Here is a 12,097-nt window from a genome sequence, read left to right as displayed (position 1 = left end):
CCATTAAATGAGATAAATAAATAATAATCTTAAGAGTCCCTGCCAGTTATGCACACCTCTTAAAAAGTCAGACACAGAACCTCTGCCAGGAAGAAAAGAAGCAAACCTGATACAATTCTTTTAAGCTTTTTTTTTTAAAAAAAAAAAGAGTAGGGGAGGCTTGCTTAAGGCCTCCTAATGAGCTTGCATCTGAGCAGATATTTACTAGGGCACATTCCCAATTCCTAGCTTAATTTTGTGGCTGCTGTGATACACACTTGTGTGATTCTACACGGACATTTGCCACACTTTATTCTGCAAAAAGAACAAAGAGCCTTGTGGCACCTCGAAGACGTAATCCTTTTATTATGGCACAAGCGTTTGTGAACTACAGTATGCTTCATCGCTCTCCTGTGCTTTGGATGAAGAGTGAAATGCAGAGGGGAACTCAGTGAAAAGGCTGTGTGCCTGTGCACACGTGTGATGACTATGATCAGGCTCTCTACCGAAACCAGATATATTACACAAACTTTAGCACAAGAATGGGGAATCTGTGGCCCTCCAGATGTTGCTGGATTGCAACTCCCATTGTTATTATCATTGGCCAGGGTGGCTGGGGCTGCTGGGAGTGGGAGTCCTACATCTGGGGGGTCCCAGGCTCCCCACACTGCTTTAGCGATTGGAGGTGGTGGCCCAGGAAGAGCCCTGTGGTAGCACAAAGCTTGCTGCCACAGCAATACAGTTGGGTCATGGAGGCCACATTCACTTCATATGTCTAATGCACTATATGATACCACTTTAAACAGCCATGGCTTAAGAATTCTAGGCGCTTAGAGTTGTTAGGAAACTCCCTTTTCCCATCACAATGGTATAACCATCAGGGAACTCTGAGAAGTGTAACTCCCAGCACCCTTCACAAACCACAGCTCCCAGAATTATTTAGGAGAAGCCAGCACTGTTGACAGCAGTATCATAGTAATTTAAATGTATGGTTTGAACGTTTAGTAAAAGCATTAGAAATTTGAACCCGAAACCATAGAGATAGACAAATCAGTTCATTTCAGTTCTATGCTTCTCGTTTTTCTCACCTCCAGTTCTTCACATTTCCGTAGAAATCTGCCAAATTTTGTGGGGGGTGGAAATCCTAAAGAAAAAGCTCGTTTTCAATGCCATTTTTCACATACTCAAATAGTCACAGAGCTACCATTCCCAGAGTGGTTTTGCAATCAATCCCTCTTCCCAGGGAACTCTGGGAATTGTAGCTCCGGGAGCAGAATAGGATGTCTCCTTAGAACTCCCAGCACCCTTAACAAATGACATCTCCCAGAATTCATTGGGGGAAACCATGACTGCTTAAAGTGTGAGCAGGGAGTCTTTCCCAGCCCTACCTGGAGCTGCCAGGGATTGAACCTGGGGACCTCCTGCACACCCAGCAGATACTATGAGTTAATTACCCCTCCCTCTCTCTCTCTCTCTGCTTGTGTAATTATTTTGAGAGTTCTGCTTTGCCACATTGGCTGCTGCAGTGGTAAATCCAGCTTTCCTCCACCAGCACTTTACTGCTGTTATAATTTGTACCCTGCTATTCGGGTCATAAAATGTAGGCTGGGATTTGGGAAAAAAAGAGGCACAGATCTTGCTGAAAGAGGCGTATGTCTCAGGGTGTGGTGGGGAGTCTATATAGCTGGTCCGAGAAGAGGCCCTTCGCCATCCAGAATAGGGATGCAAGGGGAGGGAGCGTAGTGTATCCTATCCTGTTTTATTTTGGGTGGGGGTTAAGAGGGAGGCATGCGCTCTGATGTATCTGGGGCCTGCTGCTTCTTTATTGGTGTGCTTAGCCTAGAGCGAGAGACTGCCCTGCTTTTTATTAATCTAATAAAAGGATTTGACAGAGCACTTCTAATATGCAGAGTGCTCTCCCCCCGCCCCCGCCCCCCCGCTGCTCATCATCCCAACAAACAGCAGCTTTTATGGGTCAAAAAGCAGCAATGGGGGGAAAGGCAGTCTCGCTCTTTCTCTGGCCACCCCACCTTCCCCCAGAACCACATCCAGTTTCGGCAGCCATTACTCACAGCTGCCAGATGAAACCAGCGGAATCAGAGGCAGTGTACTTTTGAATAAAGGTAAAGGGACCCCTGACAATTAGGTCCAGTTGTGACCGACTCTGGGGTTGCGGCGCTCATCTCGCTTTATTGGCCAAGGGAGCCGGCATTTGTCCGCAGACAGCTTCCGGGTCATGTGGCCAGCATGACTAAGCCGCTTCTGGTGAACCAGAGCAGCACACGGAAACACCATTTACCTTCCCGCCAGAAAGGTACCTATTTATCTACTTGCACTTTGACGTGCTTTCAAACTGCTAGGTTGGCAGGAGCAGGGACCAAACAATGGGAGCTCACCCCGTCGTGGGGATTCGAACTGCCGACCTTCTGATCAGCAAGTCCTAGGCTGTGTGGTTTAACCCACAGCGCCACCCGCGTCCCAGTAGTTTTGAATACCAGGCAACAAATGAAGGAGAGGGAAGTCGGAAGCTGCACTCTTCAGAGCTGGACCTCTGGTCCATGTAGTTCGTGAGGTCATGGTGGCCAAGCAGGTGCCTCAAAAGCAAAACCTCTGTGCAACAGGGTTACCTGGCATACAGAGGCCTAGTGACAGAACACAGCCATCATAGCAAGTACCCTCCATGAATTTGCCTAATCCTCTTTAGTAGCCACCATTGCACCTTGTGGGAACAAATTCCAGTTTTAACTGCAGGTTGTGTGAAGGAGGACTTTCTTTTCTCCGTCCTGAACTCTTCCAACATTCTTCTTATGGGGTGTCCCTGAGTTCTAGCATTATGAGTGGCAGCAGTTCTCCAGGGTTCCTGGGGTTGGACTAGATGACCCTCAGAGTCCCTTCCAACTCTATAGTTTTATGATTCTATGACATTTGCAGCCCTGCTGCAACGTGTTATATGTAAGGCTGCCTCTGAAGACGATTCATAAGCTTCAGCTGGTGCAGAATTCGGCAGACAGGTTGCTCACTGGGACAAGACAGTTTGAGCGTATCACACCAATCCTGGTCTGACTGCACCGGCTGCCAATTATCTTCTAGGCCCAATTGAAATTGCTGGTTTTGACCTATAAAGCTTTAAACAGCTCAGTACTGCAATACCTCAAGGACCACCTCTCTCCACATAAAGCAACCCAGACTCTGCGATCACCATCTGAGACCCTTCTTCATGTGCCTCCTTTGTGTGAGATCTGGAGGGTGGCAACACAAGAACGGGCCTTCTCTGTAGTGACTCCCCATTTGTGGAATGTTCTCCCCAGGAAGGTTCACCTGGTGCCTTCATTATATATTTTAAGGTGCCAGGCAAAAACATTCCTCTTCAACCAGGCCTTCGGCTGATTAATATTCTATAGCCTTTTAAATGTGTCTGCAGGAAGGGGCGGGGCTATTGTTTTGCTGGAAATTATTTACTTGTGTTTTTATCCTGTATTTTATTTTGTAAACCACCTTGAGATCTTATGATGAAAGGCGGTAAATCATTCAAAGAAACAACAATAAATACCTGGAGATGTGAGGGATCAAACCTGGGACCTTTTGCATGCGACGCATGTGCTCTACCACTGAGCTACCTACAGCCCTTCCCCAAATATCCTTGCAAATAATTATTGGGGGCTGGCAGTCACTGATTCACAGACCCACCCTTATGATTGTGATGAAACTCTGGCTTATTCCTGCCCCTCCTCAATTTCTCCACTGGCTACCTCTGAGGAAGAAAAGAGGCCACAGCAGGTTGCCAGCATGTAACATCTTCTTTGCAGTATTTGCAGTGGCTGCCAATCTGATACCTGCTGAGTTCAAGGTGTTGGTACTAACACATAACAGATAAGCTCAGGGATGAGGCTACCTGAGAGGCACCTGAGAGGTAACAGCAATGGCAGGAGAGCTTCTCCTGCAAGCAGAGGCAGCCTGTCCTGTTTCGCCACCTGAGGCAAAATGGGAAGGTGCCGCTTTGCATTCATGCCATGGACCCTGCTTGCCGCCCTCACCAAAGCCCCACTTACACGGCTGCAGCTTCTGCGTTCTGGCGAGATCATGAGAAAGCACTGTAGGTGCCTCCCTGTGTGATCTTGCAGGACTCTTGTGAGTTCTCCCTAAAACCAGGAAGCCACTAGATCAGCTTCTCCTCACTTCTCTAGCATCATAGGAGCAAACTCTTAGGGGCCGAGGTCCCGCCCCCCCACAATAAAATATTTGAGGGGGCCGCCCCCCAAGTTGATGGTAACTGCTATTCAAATGTTGTCTATGTACTGCGTCTTGCAATCGATTATGTGGGCTGAAGTTTACATGCCCCACAAAGTGCTTTTTTTTTAAGGAAAAAAGGTTCCAGTACTCACCCTGAACTTGTTGCAGTAAATTACACTTTTAACATTTGTGGGGGAAAGGTGCCGGTACTGCATACCCTTGAATACACCCAGAAAAAAGAACTGCCCCCAAATATCTGGCAGTGGGGGGGCATGCCCTGGGAGGCGTCCCTTGGATTCTGCTACTAATTAATGCTACTAGTACTACTACCACCAATAATAGTCAGTGCTTTTTTTCTAACAAAATGTTTAGGGGTACTCTCATTTTGACTCAAGAAAATCACCATTTTATAGTTCAAATTGGGAAAAATAAATGCAGAAAATGGACAAAAGTACACAGATTCACAAAATGTTTAGGCATACCCCTGTGTCCCCCCAGGGGAAAAAAAAGCAGTGATAATAATGTGTTAGTCCCTAAATTGCTATAAGGCTGTGTTGTTTTGCTGGGAGTCAGCTAAAGGGAACAGCAAGTAGCAGGTGATAGGAATAGCCAGGGGTGTTATTAGGGCACAGCCCAAGGGGCAGTGAGCCCCAGGTATTTTACACTGGGAGCCGAATCTCCTGCCCCTTGCACCTTTATTATTTAACCATATGGGGGCACTGGATATGGGCACTTTTTTCTTTAAGTCTTTCATTGTCCAATCTTAAGTTCTCTTTGCCAGCTTGCAATTTTCTTTTAAAGCCTTCATGAAAATTCAACAGTGTTTTAGTGCAAATGTCTAACATACACCTTTTTTGTGTGCAAGTTTGCCAAATATACCAAAGCTATTTCCCCTGGCATAATGCAGTTGTGTGCATCATTTTCGCCAGCAGATGCAGGTATGTGCACGTTTTATCCCAGTGCATGCATTTTTGCACACACTACTTGACAAAAGAACTGCTCTGCAAAATTCAGCGAAGTGTGGGTTTCAAACAACAGCCCTGTATTTCAGTTCATGCATTCTTTCGGAAAGTAAAAAATTGTTTCAGAAACATAAAGTGGTAGAGTCTGAAGGGACCCTGAGGGTGATCTAGTCCAATGCTCTGCCATGCAGAAATCTCAACACCCATGATAGATTCCCATCCAACCTCTGCTTAAAAACCTCCAAGAAAGGAGAATCACAGCTCTCAACATCAGAAAGTTCTTCTTGATGGTTAGTTGGAATCTCCTTTCTTGTAACTTGAAGCCAATGGTTTGAATCCTACCTCCTGAGCAGGAGAAAACAAGATTGCTCCATCTTCCACGTGACAGCCCTCTATCCGTCTCATCTTTCCCAGGCTAAACATACTGTGGTTTTCGTTCTATAGGACGCACCGGACCATAGGAGGGGGAGAACAGGAAAAAAATTTTTTTTTCTTGTTCTCCCCCTCTAAAACAAGGTGCATTCAATGTGCGTTCAAGAGCAGGTCGGGGAACAGCGCAAAGCCCCCCGAGCTTGTGGTGCTGGCTTTGGGGGGAAGCGCTGCTTTCCCCCACCGCCACTCAAAGATCCCTGAAGCCTTTGGAGCGGAGCGCAGCTGAACTCCAAAGGCTTGAGGCTTCGGGGACATCCTTTGTAGCCTCCGCAGGGCAGCAGGGTGAATGCACCCCGCTGCCCTGCAGAGGCTTTGCACAGCCATCCCGAAGCTAGAAGTGAGACGGAGGGCTGCGCAGCGCCCCGTCTCGCTGTTTTGGCTTTGGGGACAGCCTTTCAAGCCTCCACAGGGCAGCGGGGTGCCTCCACCCTGCTTCCCTGCGGAGACTTTGCGCAGCCATCCCGAAGCTAGAACAGCTTTGGGCTGCAGGCTGCTATCCGCAAGCCTTGGGAGCCCGGCGGGAAGTCGGTGCACACCAACCCCTCTTGCTCTCCAGGCTTCGGCGAAAGCCTGCATTCGCTCCATAGGACGCACACACATTTCCCCTTCATTTTTGGAGGGGGAAAAGTGCGTCCTATAGAGCAAAAAATATGGTACCCAACTTCCTCAACTGTTCCTCATAAGGCTTGGTTTCCAGACCCTTGATCATCTTGGTCACCCTCCTCTGCACATATTCCAACCTGTCAGTATTCTTCTTAAATTATGGCGCCCAGAACTGGAAACAGTACTCCAAATGTGGTCTGACCAAGGTAGAATAGAACGGTACTATGACTTCCCTTGATCGGGACGCTATACTTCTATAGATGCAGTCTGGAATAGTGTTAGCTTTTTTTGCTGCTGCATCACAATGTGGACTCATATTAAGCTGGTGGTCTACTCAGAACCCCTAGATCCTTTTCACATGTACTACTGTTAAGCCAAATGTCCTCCATTTTATATTTGTGCCTCTGGTTCTTCCTGCCTAAGTGCAGAACTTTGTCCCTATGGAAATTCATTTTGTTAGTTTGGACCCAGTTCTGTAATCTGTTTATAGTCAGACCAGAATCCAGGCCACAACTCTCTCCCAGTTCTACCTAGACATGCCTGGAAACATCTGCATGCAAGGGAAATGCTCCACCACTGAGCTACATCCCTTCCCCAAGTTTTTAAGGTACCCAGAAATGCCCCTGGGATGAGCCACTGCCAATGTAGAATATTCTGGCCCACACAGACCATGTGTCTGACCTGGTATTAAGGGAGTTCTTAATTTTCACGGCAGTGAGATGTGTCACTCCTGCTGAATTCAGCTCTCTCCTACCGCAGAAGTAATAAAAGATTAAAGAGCAACATGGAAAAAATTCACAAACATCCCACATCTAGAACACCCACGTAAGATGCTGCAGGGCCGATTCGACAGAGATTGTTCCCAGCTTAGTCCCAATCCCCAGGGGGAAAGGATCTCTCCTGAAATGCAGCGTATGCGTTGATATATAAGTTCAGGCATCCCTTCTCTCAGCTTCTGAGCCCAAGAAGCACTGGTTGTGTTTATTTCCCTCTTTCTTGTTACCAGACTGTGCCAGAAAGCAATTTCCTGCCTCTTTAGTTATTTATGGGATTTTTCCACAGCACTTTTCGACTTGCCTGCCCAAATCCGCTTTTCCTGCCCCCAATTTGTCTTTTCCTCCCCATCGTTTTTTTCTCCTCCTCCTCTCCACCCATCATCCCAGGTACCTTTAATTCACTGCTCTGAGACATCTTTCTCCAGCCGCTTGCAAAGATAATTCAAAATCCCAGTTGGCAAAGGCAGCAGACAGGAAGTGGCATTCATGAATGCAATCCCATTCTTTCCTCCCTCTCTAGCAATTGCAGCTCTGTGGATTTAACCCTCAAAGCGCTGCAGAAGAGCGCCTCTAGTCTGGGAATCTGGAAGACAAGTTCTGAACATCTTCCCAGGGAATTCTTATTGGGTTTTATCCATTGCTCATCCGACTGAAAGCAGACCCAGGGAAACTGACATGCCAAACTAGCTCAGTCCCATTAATTGCAATGGGACTTGGTTAGATGCTGCCCATCGATTAATTGGAATGTACTTCCCGATCTTCCTCCCAAAGGTGGCAAAACCATCAGTGATAAAGCAGTACAATTAAAAAATGAGAGAAGAATGTAGATAAAACATTGAAAACCAAATTCAAAACGTATAAACAGCGTCGCCTCCTCACGTGGCTACTCGTTGCAAAGGCAAGCACATCAGAAAGGCTGTTCACCGTACAGAAGAAGTGGGGAAACTTTTTTGATCTGAGGGCTGCAATCCCTTCTGGGGAAGGAAGGGTCACACAGAATCACGGAATTGTAGAGTTGGAAGGACCTATGAGGGTCATCTAGTCCAACCCCCTGCAATGCAATGCAGGTATCTTTTTGCCGAACGTGGCGCTTGAACCCACAACTCTGAGATTAGGTCTCCTGCTCTAAGGACAGAGCTATCCAGTTAAACATGCCAGTGGAGGGTGGGGCCAGAGGCCAAAAAATAATAATTCCCCACCCCCTCCATGCAGGGAAGAAGCACCCTCTCTTTGATCATGTCAGCTGCATGGTTGCATTCTGAAATCGCATTCCCAACATTTCCCCTATTTTCTCTCCATCAAGAACCTCCATAAACTTCCTCCTGGAGCCCAGACAAATTACACCCAGAGCACAAAGAGATTGTGTGCATATGTTGGGGTGCAAGCATAAATGAAATGTACGGTATGTAATGAGAAAGAGAGAGAGGATGAGGAACAGAAGCTCAAAGACAAGCAAATATGAATTCTTAAAGCAGATTTGGGAACAGCTGGTGCCAGCCAAACCTGCTGGCTTTAACGAGAAACCCACAACAACGGAAGCAGCAGCAAAGCCATAGGTTCTGGGAGTCAGATAGTTGGCTGGGAAGTTTGAAGGAGAAAGCATTGGAAGTGTGTTTTGTGATGCTTTAACTGTCCTATTAAGCCGAGAGGTGGATATCTTAAATGAGTAGCATTTCATGAATGGTCAATCATATATGAATGTTAAAATAGTGTTTGCAGTGCTCTAAATGTCATATTGTGTAAAGTTGAAAGAATAAAATTTATCGCTCCCCCCTTACAAAAGAACAGCAACACCCATTTCTTTCAGATTCAGTTTCGAGACAGAGCCTCGGTCCAAGAACAAAAAGAGCATTGCTGGAGGAGACCCATGGCCCATCTAGGCCAGTATCCTGTTCTCACAGTTGCCATCCAGATGCATCAAAGGGAAGCAGACAGGCAGGACCTGAGTTCAAGATGGAACCCTCCTTTTCTGTGGTCTCCATCACCTGGTATATATTCCCTTCAACAGCAGAGGTAAAGCATAGCCATAAGCGTAGCCATAATTTATATTCGGGGGACAGGACTTTTGTTAGGGGGGCAGAACCAAGCTATCTGTGACACGATTGGTCAGTTTGTTAAGTATTTTTATTTATTTACTTACTGACCCCCTCCCTGCTATGCCCATGCTGTGGCAGGCCAGTGGCTACGGAAAGCCTTATCCCCCATGAATTTATCTAATCTTTTACACCAGTACAGGTTGGTGATCATCCACAACAGCTCAGGGGAGCAAATTCTGTGGTGAAACTCTGCGCTGGGTGAAAAAGTACTTTCATCTGCCTGAACCTTCCAGCATTCAGCTTCGTTAGATGTGCCGGAGTTCTAGGACTGAGAGGGAGAAAATATTCTCTCTGCGTAACTTTATACCCCTCCATCCTGCACCTCCCTTTCCATTTTCTCTAAACTAAAAACTTCCCAGCAGTGTTCCAGCTCATCTCTGCTTACGTTCTGCTGGAGAAGCAATAGGGATAATGTTTCTTTAAAAAGTATGTTTTTTCATTGTCCTATATTGAAATAATTTTGGCAGGAGGTAACTGAAACCATCAACAGAACTGCACGGAACAACCTTACATTTACAGAGCAAAATATGCTCTTGAATTATATACCCAGCACATGGAACCTTACAAAAGGACAATAGGAGTGGACTCTCCGTGCCCCGACCGCAGCAAAAAGACTGATACAGTGGTACCTTGTGTTACGGATGAGATCCGTTCCGGAGACCGTCTGTAACATGAAATGCCCTCAGCTCGAACTCCTGCGTCTGCACAGGCGCACGGCGTGATTTGGCGCTTCTGCGCATAGCGTGATTTAGCGCTTCTGCGCATGTGTGAGCGGCAAAACCCGGACGTAACCCATTCCGGTGCTTCCGGGTTGCCGCGGGACGTAACGCGAAAAGACGCAACATGAAGCGGACACAACACGAGATATGACTGTACTGATGAAATGAAAAAATAAAAATGCAGCTCCCTTCTACAATTGGACTGAAGACTTACACACAAACTCACAACATAACAACAACTTGCATATAAACGCAGACTTGCCATGAACAAATTCAATGATACAGTGGTACCTCAGGTTACATACGCTTCAGGTTACATACGCTTCAGGTTACAGCCTCCGCTAACCCAGAAATAGTGCTTCAGGTTAAGAACTTTGCTTCGGGGTGAGAACAGAAATCATGCTCTGGCAGCGCAGCGGCAGCAGGAGGCCCCATTAGCTAAAGTGGTGCTTCAGGTTAAGAACAGTTTCAGGTTAAGTACAGACCTCCGGAACGAATTAAGTACTTAACCAGAGGTACCACTGTATTTTAAATCCGTTCTTACATATACTGTAATAGGTTAAGATCTGACGAAGAACAATAACAACCTTGCAAAAATATATAGTTTTGCCCCCCCCCCTTATTTTCCCTTCTGCATGGGTTGTTTCTCTCCTTTTCTCTTCTTTATTTACGTCTCACCATGTTTAGTGCACATATAATTATGTACTATTTGAAATTTCAATAAAGGTGTTTTTTTAAAAAAAGAAAACACAACACACACACACACACCAACAACAACTAAAAACTTCCCAGCGGTGTTCCAGCTCATCTCTGCTTATGTTCTGAAGCCTGCAAGCGAAAGATTAAAGCAACAACCCTACCCTGATTTTTTTTGGTTGTTGCTGTTCTTTCCTCCCCGCTCCCCGCAGCATCCGGCCTACAGGGGTACACTGCACCTGTAGGTGGAGGTTCTGTTTTCCGCAAGAGCACGCGGTGGGGTGTGTGGCCCAGCGAAGATCAGCTAACAAGCTCTCCCTCTGATCTGGCAGGCGTGGGAAAGGAAGGCGGGGAGAGCGGTGTGCATCTTGTTTACTCCTTGCTTCGGATTCCCCTCCACCCGCCGCTTCGCCTCCGATCGCCCCCTTCTCCCAAAATCCCCGACTTAACTTACCGCTCCCAAAAGGCGCTGACTCCTTTGCAGCCGCTGCAAAATTGCAAAAATAAAAATAATAGTTCCAAACTTCGGAACGACCCAAAAGGATACTCAACCGAGGGGGCGGGACAGGAAGAGGAATTGTATGGAACTTAAAAAAAAAAAAACAATAACAACAACAATAATATTAATAATGTCTCCGCTTTGGCTGCGCCTTTTCTAGGCAGGAGAGCTCGGTGCTTTTAACCCATTAAGCTTGATGTAGGGCAAGTAAGCGGCAGGGCTTCCGGGCGTCCTTTTTATTGTGCGTTCATTTCTACGCTGTGAGCGCACCAAACATTTCAAGCGCGTTCTACGCCGCCTCCCCCGCCGCCGGAATCCTGGGAGCTGTAGTTTGTTAAGGATGCTGGGAGTTGTAGTTCTGTGAGGTTCGAACTGCACTACCCAGGATTTTTAGGGGGAGGTGCTTTAAATGTATGGGTTCTCAGTGCAGGGTGCTTTTCAATGAAGTGATAAATAAATTTTATCAGAAATAAAATAACAAAATAAATACATGGTGTATACGCAGCCTTGGGCTCATGGTGGTATCAGAGTGGGTATGCATCATCCTGCCTTCAATACTGTTTGCACCTGCAAATAATAGAATTGTAGAGTTGGAAGGGACACCAAAGGGTCATCTAGACCAACCCCCTAAAATTTTGTCCAATGTGGGGCTTGAACCCGCAACCCTGAGATTAAGAGTCTCATGCTCTACCAACTGAGCTATCCCAGTCATGTTAATAAAAACATGGTTAAGCTGTTGTGCCAGGTCCAAATGATCACATTAAGCAAATTATAAAGGATGTCTTGCGAACCATGGTTTTGCCATTACATATGAATCAGACCATCTTGGCAGATTTAAAAGTCCAGCGGTTTTTCGCCCCACACTTTGAGGTTACAGAACTGCTGGGAAATGTCCATTTCCCTGCCACTGTGAGGTCAATAGTTCCAAATCTGTCTCAGCAGCTGCAGCCCGTGGAAAAGCAGCCGGGGCCTTATTGTGCATGCATGAGCATGAATGCGCTGTTAAGAGAGACAAGAATGAACCATTCCCCTTCTTCCTGAGATTTAACTATTAAAGTCCCAGAGTAAACCTCGCAATTCTAGCAATTCCACGTGGACATTTTAA

At 46.5% G+C, this 12,097-nt stretch overlaps 1 protein-coding gene across 2 annotated transcripts in view; it reads right to left on the bottom strand.

Moving 5' to 3' along the window:
- Positions 1-11,221, bottom strand: part of LOC310837355 (uncharacterized protein) — a 30,714-nt gene extending 19,493 nt beyond the window's left edge. Inside the window, exon 1 of one of the 2 annotated variants that reach the window (XM_083723809.1) lies at positions 10,948-11,221. Coding sequence is in view for 1 of the 2 variants with exons in the window: in XM_083723807.1 (XP_083579933.1) it covers positions 7,374-7,397 (24 nt within the window). In the remaining variant the exon portion in view is untranslated. Of the gene's footprint in view, positions 1-7,373; positions 7,495-10,947 lie in introns of those variants that run through there. The other variant, XM_083723807.1, reaches the window with a different exon arrangement.
- Positions 11,222-12,097: the final 876 nt, after the last annotated feature.

Source organism: Podarcis gaigeae (assembly GCF_964106915.1).
Source record: "Podarcis gaigeae genome assembly, chromosome: 2".
Classification (NCBI taxonomy): domain Eukaryota; kingdom Metazoa; phylum Chordata; class Lepidosauria; order Squamata; family Lacertidae; genus Podarcis; species Podarcis gaigeae.
Note: the sequence above shows the minus strand (reverse complement) of the source record. Positions and strands in the feature narration are given on the sequence as shown.